This window comes from Sinocyclocheilus grahami, unplaced genomic scaffold (assembly GCF_001515645.1).
Source record: "Sinocyclocheilus grahami isolate Dianchi unplaced genomic scaffold, SAMN03320097.WGS_v1.1 scaffold1368.1, whole genome shotgun sequence".
NCBI classification, from domain to species: domain Eukaryota; kingdom Metazoa; phylum Chordata; class Actinopteri; order Cypriniformes; family Cyprinidae; genus Sinocyclocheilus; species Sinocyclocheilus grahami.
This window is the reverse complement of record NW_015506547.1, coordinates 177,231-196,445: the sequence shown is the minus strand read 5'-3', so window position 1 is coordinate 196,445 and position 19,215 is coordinate 177,231. Positions and strand designations below refer to the sequence as shown.

The following is a 19,215-nucleotide window of genomic DNA, read 5'->3' as shown; positions in this document are numbered from 1 at the left end:
GCATGCAACTTTGCTGGTTGCTTTGAAAGTGATGTGATAATGAGCCTTTCTGTTTATTTAGCCTTCCGAATCACAGACAACACTGGAAAGAATGACCTGTAGAAGGAAGCAGGCCTAATTCAGCAGTCTTCTGCTAACGTCACAGATGCTATACATTAGGCTTATAAAATTTTCACTTGTCCAAGGACACATTGAGAGGAAATATTTTTTCAGTTGGATAACAAATCATCAAGGACATCAACAATGTTTTAAGTCAACATTTACAATGAATTGAACTTGAATTAAATGTCTAGTCATTATAACAACAATTTAATATATTTTAGAGTGAGAGAGAGAGAGAGAGAGAGAGACTTATTTATTTATATACTTAACGGAGTCAGATGTGACTCCGATAGGGAATGGAAGTCAGATATTTTTCCAACTTGTCCAGAATGTCTATATGTGCATGATATATCAAGCGAGTTCAAAGATATTTGACATAACTGGTGCATAACCAGAGGAAGTGAACGTTTTTTAGTTGTCCTCTGCCCATAGCTTTAAATGCCCTCATTGGGAAGGTCATCTTACAGATCATCCTCAACCTCCTGTTTCCTATTTTTATGGGTCTCTTTCTGCAGCATCATCAGAATGATTGTGTTCAAACTTCTGGACAATTTTGGTGGCATGTTTTGCAGTCATGGCTAGAGTCTGGTTACAATTATGTCTACTGCTCTTCTTATTTACAAGCACACTCTGTGTAGATGTGAGTCTAATCCAAGGTAGGTTTATCTCTTTCTTGTTTTGATGATTTAAATGTTAATAGTTTGTGAATCTATACTTATGCACTTTATTAAAACCATCTTTTGTTGGTTGCTTTTAGTCCCTACAAATGATGGAATTTCTGGAGTATTGTTAGTCCAAACCAAGAACAATGTGTACAGTTTTAATGCCACCACAGCCAAAGAAGCATGTGAGGTTATTAAAATGAGAATTGCTAAAAGGGCTGAAGTGGAAACAGCAAACAAAAATGGCTTTCAGACATGCAGGTAAATCACTATTTAATGAGAGACAATTAATAGTCAAATTTAAAATATGATTGTAGATATATGGTATTGATCTGCTCTTTTAGGAAATGATTCTTGCTTTTAAATAACATTTAAAAACCTGGATGCCTTATATACATAATTTCAAAGTACAATACCAAACTCATTTAAATTAAATATAATATGAGCATTCTTTACGAATGTCCAGGACACAGACCTACAAAGACACTATATACCCAAATGTATAATGAATTTTGTGAATGTATTGTCATTATCAGAATAGAAATATGTGTGTGTGTGTGTGTGTGTGTGTGTGTGTGTGTGTGTGTGTGTGTGTGTGTGTGTGATGTTTAGAAGTTAGAAGTTTTTGAACTCTACAGGTTCTGTTTCTTCTAAGCGATTGCACTCTTAGAAGATATTTTGTTTTCACACAGGTTTGGTTGGGTTGAGGAGCATATCGCTGTTATTCCTCGAATCGAGAAAAGCGAAAAATGTGGTAAAAACAAGTTAGGCGTTTCTTTTTGGAGAGCTGACATCAGCAAAATGTTTGATGTTTACTGTTTTAAGCCAGCAGGTAATTATATGTATAATATGTTTCTGAAAATACTTTCATCATAGTAATCAGTGTCTTGAAATTGGGAATAATTATGTTTAAAATGTGATTTAAAAAAATTAATCTACAATATGCTGATGTCTGGACTTTTTTTTTTTCACAAACATGTAATTGTAGGTTGACCATACGTGCCATTTTCCCAGGACGCGTCCTGGCCAGGATTTCTATATTGCCTAAAATATCTAGGTTTTGGCTTTGTTTGTGTGGCCAGGACGCATCCTGGGAAAATGGCACGTATGGTCACCCTATGTAATTGTAAACTTAAAATCAGTAAATAAATCTACTAGGATTATCAGTTAAATGTCTCTCACAATGCACCTCAGGTCCTAATGGATCATTTGAAACAACATCAAGCAGGCCTCAATCTACAACAGGAGAAAGAACACCATCAAACAACCATTATTCCACTAAAACAACCCATCCATCATCCATTCAGTCAACCTCTACTCCTGCCTACACATCAAGATCCCTTCCTCCCTACACATCCACCCCATCCATTTCCTTTACTTTCAACACTTCCTCCACAACATTTATAACACGTAGTGTTTCTAACATCAGTGACAGTTCCCAGGACACAACAAGACCTCTGTCTCTTTCATCTCCCAGAACTTCACGCAAATTCTCAACCTCACCCCCCTCGTCTTCCTCTCATTCATCCACTCATTTTCTTCTTCAGCATAGTTCAACTCCAACAGGTCAGCCTGCATTGTCCCAGACCACTACACCTAACAGACCATCCATTAGAGGTTGGGTTTTGAAACTTAGATCACCTCCTTAATAATTGAATAACTTTGCAAATTCATTTTATCACACTCTTTTGTCTTCTTTATATTTTAGCAGCTCCCAAAACATTTGTCGTCATTTCCATCGTGCTACTGTTCTTGCTGGCAGCAGCAGGTGCAGCTTGGTATCTCAAAATGTAAGTGTTTAATCCACTGTCATGAGAAAACAGTTGTTACATGCATACTCTTCACTGACTAGTGTGCTTTGCTTTAGTAAAAGAGGACAACGGTTTCCATCCTGGACCAGAATGAGGCCAAAAGAGATTATTGAAACCGAGATGTGGAAACAAATAAGTGAGAGGCATTGTATGCCAGAACAGACCAGCAAAAACAACAACAATAGCAAATGCAACATCATCCTTCAAATGGAACAAGACCCGGACTCACTCTAAAAAACACCGCATTTTTGTAAAAAATAAAATAAAATAAAAAAAGTTCAAATGTTAGGCCTACTTTTTTGTTTACTGCTCATTTAATTTTTTAATATAATTTTACTTTTAAATATCAATAACGGATATACTTACTAACTGTTCTTATAGTGCTGTATGATAAGGCTAAATGATAATAATTTGTACTCTTTCAATTCCTTAGTTGTACTTGTTGTCTGCAAGGTTCAATAGATTTTATTATTGAGCGTGCTCGTGACATCATCAACCCGCGTCAAGGTTTTCTTGTTATCATCCTACTTGTTATCTCGAATATTTGCCTGGATAAAACAAATGTCAACAGGTTTGTAGTCACTTATTTTCATCTCGCTGGTTTCTTGTTCATTTGTAGCTAATACCAAGTGTTGGGTGTGTTTCCGTTACGGTCTTTATGTATTGTTTGGCTTGCCAAGCTAACACTAGTAGCAACAGTAATTGTTTTATATCAACATCGTCTGTATTTAAAACACCTTTTTACATTCTGAAACAAATGTATATGGTTCACTTGTCTACTTGGTTGTTACGTCTTTTGAAAGACAGTTTGTTATTTTTGGTAAACAATAGGGTTGGTAAGAAGATTAATAAACACCTGTTCATTTCGAAAGTATTGGTGGTGCACATTTATTATGAATAAATGTTTCGGGATTTATGTCACTAACAACATGAGACCTTCATCGATATCTATGAAAAATGACTGATGTAGCATGAGTAATTAATATTAATAATATATAAGTAGAGAGGAGAGTCATTTAATATCAGCAGTTTAATATGATTCATTTGTGGCCATGCTTTTTTTTTTTTTTAGCACATCACGTTCCCATTGTTTCTCTGTAGGTAACTTAGCTGACTAATAACATGAGCATCAATTTAATTTTTATCAATATTTTAGGGTAAAATATATGGACAGTGGGGACCATGTTTAATTTCCCATTTCTCTACAATTACAATTGTATTCTCTCTCAATTTGAGCGAAAGGTTAAATTAAGTTAAAAAGGGTTTCATTGAAATGTGATTGTTATCCTTTTGATTTGAGAATGATTCAGTATTCCTATATTTTAAGCAAGCAAGTTCACATGATCAGTGTCACAAAATTACATCTATTAAAAAGTCTCTACATAATACCATTTGTTTAACCAAAATCCCAAAATTCTATTTACAGTTTTGATTCCTAAGTTTTCAATGTGGTCTCAGAGTTTTGGACCCCACCATCTATGACCCTATGAAGAAATATTTGGTTTCTGTGACAGGCCACCATTTTTTTTGACACTTTTGAGCACATTTTAGCTTTTTGAACTGCGCTTAGGGTGACCATATGTGCCATTTTCCCAGGACGCGTCCTTGCCAGGATTTGTTTTGGCTTTGTTTTTTCCTGTTTTCATGCTTGCTGAAGGTAATGATCGAAAAGTAGTTTGACCAATAACATGCAAGCATTGTACATAATGGACCAATCATGGTGTGTGTGAGAAGGTGGGATCTACGGTCAAAGCGATGCAATTACGCGTACATAGGATGTGTGTTCGACTTAAAAGCAGCACGGCTCAGATCGATCAGTGTTTGACATCAAAGTACCTCGAGAGCATTTTGAAAGCATAAGGAACCGTCTGTATGGTATTTTGATGTCATACAGCGATCGGTTTGCACACGCAAACAAAGCCAAAACCTAGATATTTTAGGCAATATAGAAATCCTGGCCAGGACGCGTCCTGGGAAAATGGCACGTATGGTCACCCTAACTGCACTTAAATATAGATTTGGTGTGACAAATGAAAATGAATGCTATCAATTAACATGAGGTCATAAAATTCCATGTGAAAGAAAATGCTGTTTAAAGTAGTTTTTATGAAGTGTAGCACGTCACACTGTATGATGTGTCATGTCGACATTCTCTCTTATCTAGAGCCTCCAGCAGTGAATGAGGTCTAGAGTTGTTTTGGAGCAGCCCTCCATCTGGAGCCAAGATGGGCCAGCAGTTTTCTGGCCAGGCAGTGACCAGACTCCCTGAGAAACTGATCAAACATGTGGGGCTAGTGCGTGACAGTGGCTACCTCACCTATGATGAGTTCTTGGGTCGTGTGGCAGAGCTCAACGATGTGTAAGTGAGGTGTTGGGATTAGTCATTTTAGTGACACAATAAACAGCTGCAGTTTGATAAGAATGTGACGTCCCATAAAAACTAGAATATTATTGATGATATTAAAAGTAGTGCCAAGTTCTGTCATGAAACTCTAGACGGAGTAGACTGATGGGTCGTTAATGCAAACTGATGATATTCACAGTGTTAAACTACTTGGCAGTTGGCACAGGCTGATTGGTTCATTTTGCATACGCAGCCATTGAGCTTACTGCTTTACAATTAAAATGGCTTATGTGAAAGAAAATGCTGTTTAAAGTAGTTTTTATGAAGTGTAGCACGTCACACTGTATGATGTGTCATGTCGACATTCTCTCTTATCTAGAGCCTCCAGCAGTGAATGAGGTCTAGAGTTGTTTTGGAGCAGCCCTCCATCTGGAGCCAAGATGGGCCAGCAGTTTTCTGGCCAGGCAGTGACCAGACTCCCTGAGAAACTGATCAAACATGTGGGGCTAGTGCGTGACAGTGGCTACCTCACCTATGATGAGTTCTTGGGCCGTGTGGCAGAGCTCAACGATGTGTAAGTGAGGTGTTGGGATTAGTCATTTTAGTGACACAATAATCAGCTGCAGTTTGATAAGAATGTGACGTCCCATAAAAACTAGAATATTATTGATGATATTAAAAGTAGTGCCAAGTTCTGTCATGAAACTCTAGACGGAGTAGACTGATGGGTCGTTAATGCAAACTGATGATATTCACAGTGTTAAACTACTTGGCAGTTGGCACAGGCTGATTGGTTAATTTTGCATACGCAGCCATTGAGCTTACTGCTTTACAATTAAAATGGCTCGTTAGCATTCACTAGAGCAGTTCGCTGCATGCTTTCAGAGTTCCTCTGAAACCCTCAACTTCCCCAGCTCCACCTGTATACAGTGGGGAAAATATTTATTTTATCCCCTGCTGATTTTGTAAGTTTGCCCACTTGCAAAGAAATGAAGAGTCTGTAATTTTTATGGTAGGTTTATTTTAACGGATAGAGACAGAACATCAACCAGAAAAAACACATTATATAAAGGTTAAAAATTGATTTGCATTTCAGTGAGTGAAATAATATTTGATCCCCTACCAACAAGCAAGAAATCTGGCTCCCACAGTTTGGTTATGTGCCCATGTGGAACACAGATTAGTCCTGCCACTTTAAGAAGTTACTCCTAATGTCAGCTCGTTAGGTGTATAAGACACCTGTCCACAATCTGTATCTTCCATTGATTCCAACCTCTCCCACCACCATGGGCAAGACCAATGAGCTGTCAAAGGATGTCAGAGACAAGATTGTAGATCTGCACAAGGCTTGAATGGGCTACAAGACCATCAGCAAGAAGCTTGGTGAGAAGGAGACAACTGTTGGTGCGATTATTCGGAAATGGAAGAAATACAAAACAACCATCAATCGGCCTCGGTCTGGAGCACCGTGCAAGATCTTGTCTCATGGGGTAAGGATGATCATGAGAAAGGTTAGCTCTTTGGCATTAACTCGACTTGCCGTGTTTGGAGGGAGAGAAATGCTGACTATGACCCCAAGAACACCATCCCCAAGCACAGAGGTGGAAACATTTTTCTGCTAAGGGTACAGGACGACTTCACCGCATTGAGGGGCAAATGGACGGGGCCATGTTCTGTAAAATCTTGGATGAGAACCTCCTTCCCTTCTTCAGCCAGAACACTGAAGATGGGGCATGGATGGGTCTTCCAGCATGACAATGAACCGAAACATACCACCAGGGCATCAAAGGAGTGGCTCAAGAAGAAGCACATTAAAGGGGTCATATGATGCGATTTCAAGTTTTCCTTTCTCTTTGGAGTGTTACAAGCTGTTTGTGAATAGATAAGATCCCCGAAGTTGCAAAGACTAAAGTCTCAAAACCAAAGAGATATTCTTTATCACAGTTAAGACTCTGCCACGCCCCCCTAAAACGGCTCGTTCTAACACGCCCCCACATATCTACCTCACTATGTGGAAATATTTGCATAATGTGCCCAAATGTGCACGCAAAGAAAGAAGGTGTGGTTTCAGTAACCGCAGTTAGTGTTGAAGCAGCCATGTCAGGGAGACGCTGTGTGTTTCTAGGCGAAAGCAAAAGCACTTTATTTGGCCTTCCGAAAGTAAATGCATTTAGGAATCTTTAAGATTACTTACAACAGAACAGCAATGCATTTTATGGATGACTGTTTCGTTAACCCTTGGAGAGGAGGTAATTCTGACTTTGCTATGACAATCTGGCGCTTCTGAATCAGCTACTGTTTTGTTATTAGTTTAAGTATTTGCTATTGACTGTTCAAATGCAGCGTTTTGCACATCATGTGTGTGTGTGTGCGTGCGTGCGTGTGCGCGAGTGTGAGAGAGAGAGAGAGACGGGGTCACATCAAAGTGGAGTCAGCTGTCTTAACCGTAGCTTGTGTACTGCAAACACATACCAGCTTCATCACTGTGTCTGTTACGCGACTCTGTTCCCCTTTCGGGCTCTGTCTTTACATTTATTTTGAAAGATGAAGCTCGCGATTATGGTAAGGGGCGTTACATTTCCGATGAGTGCTTGCGGTGTTCGGCCAATCACAATGCACTGGGGCAGCTGGCCAATCAGAGCAGACTGCGCTTGTCGGAAGGAGGGACTTTGTAGAAAACGAAGCGTTTGAGAGAGGCGGGGCATAGAGGACCTACAATAATGTACAGTATTTGAAAAATAATGTGTTTTTTGAACATTAAAGCATGTCAACATATTCTGTTACACCAAATACACAAAATAACGATCTTTAAAAAAGCTTCATATGACCCCTTTAAGGTCATGGAGTGGCCTAGCCAGTCTCCAGACCTCAATCCTATAGAAAATCTGTGGAGGGAGCTGAAACTTCGAGTTGTCAAACGACAGCCAAGAAACATTAAGGGTTTAGAGAGGATCTATAAAGAGGAGTGGATCAAAATCCCTACTGAGATTTGTGCAAACCTGGTGACCAACTACAAAAAACTTCTTACCTCTTATAAATGTATAATGCAATTTCCCTCTTGTCCATCTTTCTTTTGTATAATGCTTACCCATAAAGTGTTTCTTTTCCTGCAAGGGAAATCTAAATGTGAGCTTATGTTAGTAAAAATGTTCATAAGGTTTGGATGTTAAATTTATCATTGAAAGCTGTTTAAAATTATTACTGGAACATTTTTCTCTAGAAAATATTAGGACTTTATTACATCATTAAAGAAAGCAACAATCTGGGTTACAGCAAAGCACTTACAATGGGATGGTGCAATGGCCAATTCATAATTGTTAAATTATGTTTACAGTTTCAATTGTATAGCCACAAGATGTAAACAGTATGTTTGTTATTAATGATTTTGGTGTGAAACAAATCTCTTATTAACCTGTTCTGTGTAAAGTTATTCTGAATTTTACAACTTGACAAAATGACAGCGCAATTTAATAAACTCTAAAACCCTAAATCAATGGTTTTATGTTAATTAAATAATATTAATGAAACAATAATATTAAACTTTTTTAATAAGAATTTTTAATAATTTTATTTTTAAAGAATAAAATAATAAAAATACACATATATGTAATGTATTACTGTATTTATGTAGGTGCAAAAGTAAGAATGAGCTCACTAGCACTAATTCCGAGTATGGGTCACCATACTTGGCCACATGTCACGTCACTCACTTCATTATCCAGTCTGATGTGATGTGATAGGTAATATGATTTAATTTTTTTTATACACAGAACTGCTAAACTAGCCTCTGGCCAAAAGAAACATCTTTTGTTTGAAGTACAGCCGGGATCTGATGCAACAGCGTTATGGAAGGTTGCTGTGAGAATAGTGTGCACCAAGGTGAGATTAATGTACAGACCTCTGAATTTATAGGTGGAATATATTTAAATGATTTTCAATCTGAATAATATAGTCATTTGCTCTGTACTGCAAATTTGAAATGTGTGATTGATGTTTGTCTAGGGTGGGATGGCAATTGTTACTGCTCTCTTTGTGTGCTTGTAGATTAACAAGGAGGATGGAACGGTGGAGGCCTCCCGTATTATGAATCTGTACCAGTTTATCCACCTCTACAAAGACATCACCAGTCAGGCAGCTGAAGTATTTTGTTCAGAGGCTGCAGCAGAGGGATCATCTGGACCGCTGTCATCAGAAGACACCTGCCAGGCCAGCATGTGGATGGGCAGGTATTTTACAGACTGCATTTGTTCTGTTTACCAAATCTGCACCTGATGTAATGATGCATAATAGATGACTCATTGTCTCACCAAGCAAAATTTGCTCTGTAACAGGGTGAAACAGTTGACTGATGAGGAAGAATGCTGTATCTGCATGGATGGGAAAGCAGACCTTATTCTGCCCTGTGCACACAGCTTCTGTCAGAAGTGCATTGACAAGTGGTAAGAATCTGTGATTCATTATCATGATTTATTAATGGATTACATGATCAGCCAAATAATTAAAATTCTGTCATCATTTGATTTACTCACCCTCATGTTGTACCAAACCTGTATGACTTACTTACTTCTGTGAAACACAAATAAAGCTATTTTAAGGGATGTTGGTTCCCATTGACTTTCATTTTATAGACAAAAAATACAATGGAAGTCAATGGGAACCAAATATCTTCTTTTGTGTTCATCAGAAGAAAGACAGTCATACAGATTTCAAACAACATGAGGTAATTGCATTTGTTCCGTAAAGGCCTTGTAATACCTGAATAAGCGTCACAGTATCAGCAGGTGCAACAGTTTAATAGTATTGTTGCTGTAATTCAGTCACACATGATTCAGTAACATTAACTGTACAGTTGATTTGCATTTATAATCTTAGGTTTAACGGAATAACTATAGTGATCTGTTTGACATGAACTCCTTATCTAAGTGTAAGTTGGATCAATTGTTAATTATAGGGCATGACTCTCATATAACATTTATTATGGAACATAATTAGGATGGATTAACATTTGAGAATCTAATATTTATTTTATAGGGCATCACTGGAGGTTAGTCACTTTTGCATATTTTTTCTGGTTTGAAATCCCAGACTTTTCATTCTGCACTTTTGTGTGTATGAGAGAGACTGTGAATCTGTGGGCTTAGGGAATTCACTTGTATTATAAAGATATGTATAGATCAAACTTTATATGTAAGTCTAAATTTGTGTGGCAGTTTATTAAGATTTAATCTAGTTTATCAAGATCTACTAATCTAGTTTTAAAAATGTTAGTAGTGGTTTGTAGTTTTATTGGAGAAAATGGCACTAGTTGATGTTTTCTTTTGTGAGAGTGTTCTTTCAAAGGAGAGTTCTTTTAAATATGGACTGAACTGGGATGTTCGGTGTTCCCTGTTCTTGTGTAAATCTCGAATAATAAAGTAAATTGAATATTTTGTTCTAGCTAGTTCTTGTTTGAAGGCTGTAGCAGTTCCCACTACTTCCACTGGGCTGCAGTGTTGAGCAAATAAAGAATCATTTTTCTACTTATCTGAAATATTAACAGTCACATCATGAAAGGCTCTTTTTGACACCTCTTTATTTATTTGACTTTGAAAGCAATATTCAAATATTGCTGAACATATTCAGCACTCAGGCATGTTTTCAAAAGCCATTATTCCTTAACAAAACAGCTTAACCATCTCTGTTGGTGTACAAAATGTGCAAGTTCAAGTACACAAGATTTTGTGACAAAAGATAAAACGCCACCCCATAGGTTGCCCGACAGAATAACAGCCCCATAATCTCAGGTTGCAAACAAACTAGTTTACCAAGCCAAATTTTTCTTCCAGTCTCTGTGCCACTACTTTTTATTGCGTAAAACATTTATCTGAACAAAAGAACACATTGTTCAAGTCACAAACCCGAAAACTTCCTCATTAGAAAAGGTAACAAATGTATGCTCCCTCAAAACATCATTTTCAGAAACCATGCAAAACACAGGAACATTTGATCAAAACGTCCCATTTTTAAAGAAACCGGTTTGAGAAATATAATGGATATATCCATCCTGTAAGGCACTATGGGAAAGGTTATGTCCATCATAAGGCACCAAGACACATGGCTTCATGATTTTCTACCAGAATTATGCATTTCCATGGCTGTTTAGTGCATCATCTGTAGCAAGATAAGGTTTTATGCTGATGTCTGGTCAACTCATATGGACTCATGTTCTAGCCTATCTGTCACCCTGCCATGTTTATGAGGCTTTTTCAGCCACTGCTTCTGACTTGACAGCATCCACTAGGAAGCTGAGCTCATTGCACAAGGTCTCATGTCGATATGCCATACGGATCTGCGCCACATTTGTCCTACGGATGTCATTTCCCTCTGGTCCATCCTGTAGATAATCCTCACCCAGGAAGTGTTTCTTCTCCTGCAAGGGAAATTTAAATGTCAGGTTAAGCTAGAAAACCATTCAGCTTTTTTGTGTACGAAAGGGCTTTAGCGTATGGATGGTATTGGCACTGGAAGATTTTTCCTTAGGAAATATTCTGGGTTCAATACAAGTTAAACTCAATTTTCGACTTCATTAAAAAATAAATCTGGGCTTCAGTGAGGTACTTACAATGGATATGAATAGGACCAATTCATAAATGTGACCCTGGACCACAAAACCAGTCTTAAGTCACTTGGGTATATTTTTAGCAATAGCCAAAAAAACATTGTATGGGTCAAAATTATAGATTTTTTTTCGTTCATGCCAAAATCTTTAGGATATTAAGTAAAGATCATGTTCCATGAAGATATTTTGTAAATTTCCTACCGTAAATATATCAAAACTTGATTTTTGATTAGTAATATGCATTGCTAAGAACTTCATTTGGACAACTTTAAATACAATTTTCTCAGCATTTCGATTTTTTTGCACCCTCAGATTCCAGATTTTCAAATAGTTGTATCTCGGCCAAATATTGTCCTATCCTAACAAACCATACATCAATGGAAAGCTTATTTATTCAGCTCAAATCTACATGTATGACTGGTTTTGTGGTCCAGGGTCACAAATGTTAAAATACTCACTGCTTCAACTGTATAGCCACAAGACAATATGCATGTTAACATGATTTTTATGTTCTGTGTAAAGTTATATTACATTTTACAACTTTGTTACCATGACCATAAACTCTAAATGGTCACTAAAATGACTTAGTTTTACAGATCAAGTAAGAAACAAGATTTAATAGAAGAATAAATGTAAATGCTTTTATTAACTTAAAAGCCTCACATTTCTTAAAATTCACCCCATTTACTTCCATTGGATGTTCCACAGTGTCACCTTTTTTATTTATTCGAAACGAAAGACGAGCTGAAACTATTTGTAAATCTGAACCCACGATATGATATTAAAACTATATGGCATCCCAAGTTATTTAAAAGATTAAAACCCCCTGCTTTATCGGGTAGGACAGAGAGAGTACCTGATGAGACAAACCGCTCTGAAGCACACTATTTCTGGCGATCTCACACACATCGCACGTGCTCAGTTTCCACAGCTGTGCTGCAATGGCATACTCCTCCATCAAGGCCTCCTGCAGGTACATAAACAACATAAATCACATCACCTGACTGTTCTAAATGACTGCAATCAAAATAGATTAATAATGAACTCATTCAGTGTCAGAAGTGTTTGATTCCATGCACATCATTCCCAGTAACTGCTCTCCCTGACCTTTGTGTAGTGGAACTGTAACGGGTCATCTGTGGAGAGAGACACACACAGGCCCTTTTGCAGGAACTCCCTGAGGGGATTCTTGGAATACTCCAGGAACAGGCTGTTATTGCTGAGTGGAGACATGGCAATGGGCACCTGGGCCAAATAATACAGGTACTGCAGGACAGGACTCTGTATTGAGAAATTGGACAAGAAAAAATCATAAGAAAAGACTACATTAATACTGTTTGTCATGACTTGTTTGGTGGTTTGATGTGTACACAGACAGTCAATCTTTGAGACCGACCTTCTTCAGGTTGAGTCCGTGAGAGATGTTGTCAGCTGTGAGGAAGGCTGACACCAGATGAGTGATGGATCCTGCCTCGCCGCAGTGAGGACGGAACTGGAAGGTATTAAGACCACGTTCCCTAAAAATAAAATAAAAATTCATTTATAAAGCTTTTGGCTAAATTTGAGGGGAATAGCTTGCTTATTAATTTGTTATGTGATGACAATGGATTTGAATGCTGAAAATCAGCTTGATCTTTATAGAGACTTACTTTCGAAGATTGTTGAGGACCATGATGTTGGCATACATGTGGAAGAGGTAGTAAGTGTACGGTGGGTTTTCCTCCATTGTCCACTCCTCAGGTTTTGGACTCTTATAGGTGAAAATGTGATCGCTGTGTTTGGACTCATCATCCACACTGTCAAACCCTGTCACCTGTAGAAAAACATCCAAAGCTTTGCTGAAATCTATCCACGGCCGCGATTTGCCCTTCTTTTCCTTAAGGCCCGTGGTTTATATAAAGACTGACCGGGTTGTTCAAATATAGAGACATCCAGTGTTGGGGAAATAGAACTAAAGTAACATCTTCTGATTTCTCTCAACATGGGGACAAGGAGAGCTGTCAATCAATAAATTGGTTAAAAAAAAAGTAACTCAGATAGTCTCTTGTAAATTAAAAAGTAATGCGTTACTTTACTAGTTGAAAAAAGTAATCTGATTACGTAACTCGCGTTACTTGTAATGCGTTACCCCCAACACTGGAGACATCAACGTGTGACATCAACCACACATTGAGTACATTACTGATTTGGGCGTAATCCATGTTTTCTGTTGTTTGTTTTTCTGATTTTATTGTGAGTGACAATTGTACATGAAGTCATAAGTCATCTGAGAATCGTTTAATTGTTCAGAAGAGACTTGGCATGAAAGCTTGTTCCCCTAGTAAAATGACTGTTTTGTGTTAAAGCTGTTAATTGGCCTGTTGTTTACTAAATGTTCTAATGTGGCATGAATCTGCTCTGACTGGTCTTGCCAGCTGTGATGAAGCACTTACATGTTTCAGGAAGACATACATTTCTTTGTGTTTTTGAGGATTAATGGTGGCCTGAAACAGTGGGAGGAAGATGTTCTCTAGCATCTTGGCAAAGTTGGGAACAATCTTCTTTGATCTGAAAATGTCACTAAAAACAAAGTACACAATTTGAATTTATTTTGAAATATATGAAATATGTAATTTTATTCATTTATATTTTTCATTATTTCATTTTTTGTTATTTTACATATTTTCGTTATATTTAAGAATTAAGCATTTTGTTTTTGTGTGTGAGTGTGTATATATATATATATATATATTGTCCTCATTTGTAAGTCGCTTTGGATAAAAGCATCTGCTAAATGACTAAATGTAAATATATATAATTTCTTATTTCAAAATAAGTATTAATTATAATTATGTTTATTTTATATTATAATTACAAATTTTTATTTTAAATTGGTATGTTAAGTTACATTTGAGGATGACTTACTAGATCCTGGGCACCTGTATGATCCATCTCATGTTAGGGGAGTGCAACTTTTGCTTGATAAACCATTTAGACAGGTTGTCCCACTCTTCAGTGGCTCGGCCGTAAATTGACAGACGGGGTTCTGCATGCTGATATTTACTCTCTTCAAGGTCATGAGCAACCTCCTGTGCAGAACAGTAACATTTTGTTTGTTTCCTGCTTAAAAAAAAAATCTGGATACTCTGACAACTATAGTTTATTTTAGCTTATGTATTAGTTGCTAAATTAGCACGTGAGTTGATCAGTCTTACCTTGATGAGACGTGCAAAATATTCTCCATTGATGTAGTTATCGCTTTTGATGTAGATCTCTCTGAGCTCACTAGCACCTACTGGGTTGTATTTGGAATTGAATTTATCAAAGCGATGAAACGTTTGTCTGCCCTGTAACAAACAATAGTGCAATTTCTTAATCACGGATCTATTCTGCTTGAAAATGTAGACAAATTAAGTCATGTGAAATACGTACCGCGTGTACATCCAATGAGTCTACTGTGAGATCATATGGGTCCATTTTCAGATTGTCAAACACCTGTTTGAGGGTGAACTTCTTTCCGCCTTTCTCCAGCACCACCCGGTCTGCTTCGGTCTTATATGTGTCCTTGATGAACTTCAGTAGATGCTTCTGGTTCATGCAAGCAGCTGCGTGAATATGCGTATCAACCTGAATATTCACAAATATGTATATTTAGAAAAGGACCATTATGCAGGAGGTAGTGTAAACATTAGTGTAAATACCAATAAATAAATACCTTTCTGACATTGTAGAAGTCTCTGTGAGGAACGCTTTTCAGTTCCTTTAACTCGGCCATCTCATTCAGCATTTCATGTAGATGGAACTTGGACATCAGGAAGTTAAGCCTTCTGTGACAATAGGTCTTCCTATAAAAGAGAAAATGTCTAAAATGTATTTGTATAATGTATTTCCTTTTTTGCTGAATATCACCTATCCTGTTTATTATTTAGCAACAGGCGAATGCAGTGTTATCAATTTTGATAATATTATAATAAAAATTTGCTGAAAATGTACTCACCCTCAGGCCATCCAAGATGTAGATGAGTTTGTTTCTTTATCGGAACAGAGGAAAGCAATATTATAGATTACGGACTATAGCAGTGGTTTGAATTTTGGCCAGAAGCAATGGTTTAAAGTTAAAATGCCTTAATGATGGATTTGTTTTTATAAACATGTAGCTTTGGCTTCACAAGTCGTTAACTGATGGACTGGAGTCATGTGGATTATTGTGTTTTTATCAGCAGTTTGGACTCTCATTGTGACGGCACCCATTCACTTCAGAGGATCCACTGGTCAGCAAGTGATGTAATACTAAATTTCTCCAAATCTGTTCTGATGAAGAAACAAACTCATCTATATCTTGGATGGCCTTTGTGTGAGTACATTTTCAGCAAGTTTTCATTTCTGGGTGAACTGTTCCTTTAAGCTATGGTTTGAGGTTTTGCAGAGGAGAAGTATAACATAACGAAACTCACGTTGGTCCGTCTGCAATCATGGCAAGGACGTGGCTCATGTCAATAGCAAAGGTTTCCAAGTCAGGATATGGCAAGCTCCGTGGCTGATCCTGTTTTAAGGCATCTTCATTATCATAGACGTATATGATTCCGTCTTTCATCCTCAGGGAGTAGTTCAGATTCTGTGGAAGGTCTTCCATACTGTAGGGATCCTCACTCTCACTTGGAACAGGGCACATTTCTATTGCCATGGAAATAAAGCATAAAGAGCTGTCCTGCCATAAATAGAAACATGACTGGCTGTTTATAGTATCAATTTTAAAGGGGTGGTTGATTGCGATTTCACTTTTTTAACGCTAGTTTGTGTGTAATGTTGCTGTTTGAGCATAAACAATATCTGCAAAGTTACGAAGTTGAAAGTTCAATGCAAACAGAGATATTGTCTTTTAAAATTATGGCAGTTTAATTCCTACAAAAACGGCTCGTAGGGACTACAACGAGTTACTTCCCGGGTTCGTGACGTCACAATCCCTGATAAACCCCGCCCCCGGGAACACGCAACGAAGGGGGCGAGGCCATGCTGCGCTGCTTTAGAGAAGAGGAAGAGAAAACTAGGGGTGCACATAAAAATCTATTCATATATGAATTGCGATTCTGTCTTCTAACGATTCTAATGGATTCACAAGTTTCAAAATCAATGTTCTAAAGCATCTGTTCTTTATACTGTTCCTCGTGTCCCCCTGCTCTGCATCGCTCTCTCTCTCTCTCTCTCTCTTTCATTCAGATCAGCAGCTCAGCTCTGTTCCATTTATACACTTATTTTCACATAGCTATGAGAAGCGTTATACATGGACGCGCGTGCAGTTGCCGTACTGTATTAAAGCTTTAATCAGAATAAAACCATATATTAAAAGCTAACAGAAGCAATAGCATTGACAAATAACAGCGTATCTAAAAGTATGAGACAACAACAAACAAACAAACATACCATTAAGAGCCGTGCTTGCACAGGTTCTGCGCGATCCTCTTCACTAATATCCTCTGCGTCTTAATCGGGCTCAAATTAATAAGCAATATAGACAACACCATTGTTTCCAATACAACTGGAGCACATGCCGCTGTGGTGAGGGGCGGGACGGTTAGACGTGCTCCAGAGGCGGTTTAGCCAATCACAACACACTGGACTAGCTAACCAATCAGAGTCCATCACGTATTTCTGAGGGAGGGGCTTCATAAAAGCAGGAAATGATCAGCGCGTTTATCAGAGAAGGGACAGAGCGGTGAAGAATAAAAGTAAATTATGTGAAAAATAATGCGTTTTTTAAAAAAACGAAGCATGAACACATGTTAGACTGCACCCCATAAGCACAATCAAGCATAGAAAAAAAACCACTGAACCACCCCTTTAACAAACAACCCAAACTTAATAAATAATCTACAGTCTTTGAGACAGAATATTAAGGATTTGAGGCAGTAATTTAACACATTTCATCTCATAGCTGTTATCGTTATAGGTCTTTGAACAGGTAATTGTGCATTATTGCTGCATGCACTGTTGCCGACCATGACATACCTGGCAGCACTTCTTCCTCCTCACTCCATTTCTCATTATTGGCACTCCTTAGAAACTTGGCTGTTGTCCTGGGAAACCGGTGATATGCCAGCCGAGAATATTTTTCTCTGATGAAGAGTGCTGTCAGCAGGGTTTTTGCTGCTTGCTCATAGTCCTCGACTGTTATCTGTCAGAAGCGATCATAGATGAATTAACGAGGAGTGCACCAGCATATACACTACAGTTCAAAAGTTTAGGATTGGTACGATTTTTTTTAAATAAGTCTCTTATGCTGTAATATTGAAATATATTATTAGTTAAATTATGTTATAATTTAAAATAACTTCTATTTTAATATTCTTGAAATGTAAATTATTACTGTGATGGCAAAGCTGAATTTTCTGGATTCCCTCCCCCATTTTGATGCATAAAAAACATTTCCTATTATTAATGTTGATACAAAGATGAAAGAGATCCGCACTCGTACAGATTCAGCCCAAAAAGCTTATTCTCAAAGGCCACAAAAATATGTGCAAAAAGGTGCAAAAGTGCTGAAAGTTTTCAGGTATTAACCCTTCCTCAGTGCCATGTGCTACCAAGCAATCTCCTATGCTCATTAAAACATGTATTACCGTAATACACGTAATGTCACGAGGATACAAGAAACATCTTTCAAACAAATACACATATATATCTCAAACATAAAACAAAATACAGCAAATACATTTACAAATCATCCAAAATGATCCATATATAACTATATCAACAAAATATATATATACATAGAAAGATATACCAATAAAACAATCTCATGACTCCAACAAAAGTTCTTAACATCGGTTTTTATATAAAATATAAAATTATACTATTATTAATGTTGAAAACAGTTGTGCCCCTTAACATTTTTGTGAAACCCATAATAAAAAAAATTTCAGGACAGTTTGAAGAAGTTCAGAAGTCAGTTTTGATCAATTTAATGCGTCTTGATGATCAAAAGTTTAAAAAAATAAATAATTAAATCTCACTGACCCCAAACCCATATATGAATGTATTAGTGTAATGTATATATACCTCTGTAATAGTAATTAGAATTTAGAAGTTTAAAGTTTTGTGACTTAAAGTCCATATAATGTTAGCTTTGAGGGTATCTATCTGCTACTGAACTTTTAAAAGTAACAGATGTGAACATACAAAATAGTCTGTTCATGCTCCAACATTTGAATATCCAAACAGTAATCACTGTATCATGGACACTCACTCCTAATGCTTTCTTTCATAAATTAGTCTACTAATCTACCACCGCATTCAAAGTATTTGACTTTGAAAAAAACACCTAAACTGGTCATGCAAATCATAACTGAACAGAGTCACTTGTATGTACTCTTTTTTTTTTTTAGCCTCACTAATTCATAGCTGTTTGGCTCTAATTAAATGCCCTGCCCCTTATATTACTGTACGTGTGTGTGTGTGTGTGTGTATAAATATACATATATATATATATGCATTATTATATAGACCATACACATTATTATATCCCTTTTTATATACCATTATAATTAGGGCTGCACGATAAATCGCATGCGATATTTAACAAGCATCTTATCAGTAAAGCCGGTTCTGTAATCAGCGGTAAATCTCCATCACGTGCGTGCTTTCACATTGAGCAGAATTAACTACACAGAGCCGTTGTTCACTGACGAGCTGCGCAAAAAATCGCGCGAATATGAACGTGGT

General features: G+C 37.3%; 3 protein-coding genes across 8 annotated transcripts in view; 2 read left to right on the top strand and 1 right to left on the bottom strand.

Annotated features, from left to right (window-relative positions):
• The first annotated feature begins 676 nt into the window (after positions 1-676).
• Positions 677-2,862, top strand: LOC107569645 (lymphatic vessel endothelial hyaluronic acid receptor 1-like). The gene is made up of 6 exons (XM_016255763.1): positions 677-758; positions 860-1,025; positions 1,457-1,596; positions 1,959-2,381; positions 2,473-2,554; positions 2,632-2,862. The coding sequence occupies exons 1-6, from the start codon at positions 677-679 to the stop codon at positions 2,807-2,809; spliced, it is 1,071 nt and encodes a 356-aa protein (XP_016111249.1). The 3' UTR covers positions 2,810-2,862.
• A 6-nt stretch (positions 2,863-2,868) lies between these two features.
• On the top strand, positions 2,869-9,378 carry LOC107569646 (RING finger protein 141-like). 2 transcript variants are annotated; one of them, XM_016255764.1, is made up of 5 exons: positions 2,869-3,146; positions 4,740-4,934; positions 8,690-8,798; positions 8,964-9,145; positions 9,251-9,378. In XM_016255764.1, the coding sequence occupies exons 2-5, from the start codon at positions 4,801-4,803 to the stop codon at positions 9,360-9,362; spliced, it is 537 nt and encodes a 178-aa protein (XP_016111250.1). In that variant the 5' UTR covers positions 2,869-3,146; positions 4,740-4,800; the 3' UTR covers positions 9,363-9,378. The 2 variants fall into 2 exon arrangements, with proteins under 2 accessions (XP_016111250.1, XP_016111251.1); XM_016255765.1 differs by lacking the exons at positions 2,869-3,146; positions 4,740-4,934 and adding an exon at positions 5,303-5,493.
• A 1,095-nt stretch (positions 9,379-10,473) lies between these two features.
• Positions 10,474-19,215, bottom strand: part of LOC107569657 (AMP deaminase 3-like) — a 17,015-nt gene continuing 8,273 nt past the window's right edge. For all 5 annotated transcript variants that reach the window (XM_016255779.1, XM_016255781.1, XM_016255782.1 and 2 more), the window contains 12 exons: positions 17,503-17,668; positions 15,951-16,170; positions 15,212-15,341; positions 14,929-15,123; positions 14,712-14,843; positions 14,422-14,585; positions 13,950-14,076; positions 13,167-13,330; positions 12,914-13,034; positions 12,625-12,798; positions 12,374-12,484; positions 10,474-11,328 (listed from right to left, as the gene is read on the bottom strand). In XM_016255779.1, the coding sequence (XP_016111265.1) occupies positions 11,152-11,328; positions 12,374-12,484; positions 12,625-12,798; positions 12,914-13,034; positions 13,167-13,330; positions 13,950-14,076; positions 14,422-14,585; positions 14,712-14,843; positions 14,929-15,123; positions 15,212-15,341; positions 15,951-16,170; positions 17,503-17,668 (1,881 nt within the window). In that variant the 3' untranslated portion in view covers positions 10,474-11,151. The remainder of the gene's footprint in view (positions 11,329-12,373; positions 12,485-12,624; positions 12,799-12,913; positions 13,035-13,166; positions 13,331-13,949; positions 14,077-14,421; positions 14,586-14,711; positions 14,844-14,928; positions 15,124-15,211; positions 15,342-15,950; positions 16,171-17,502; positions 17,669-19,215) is intronic.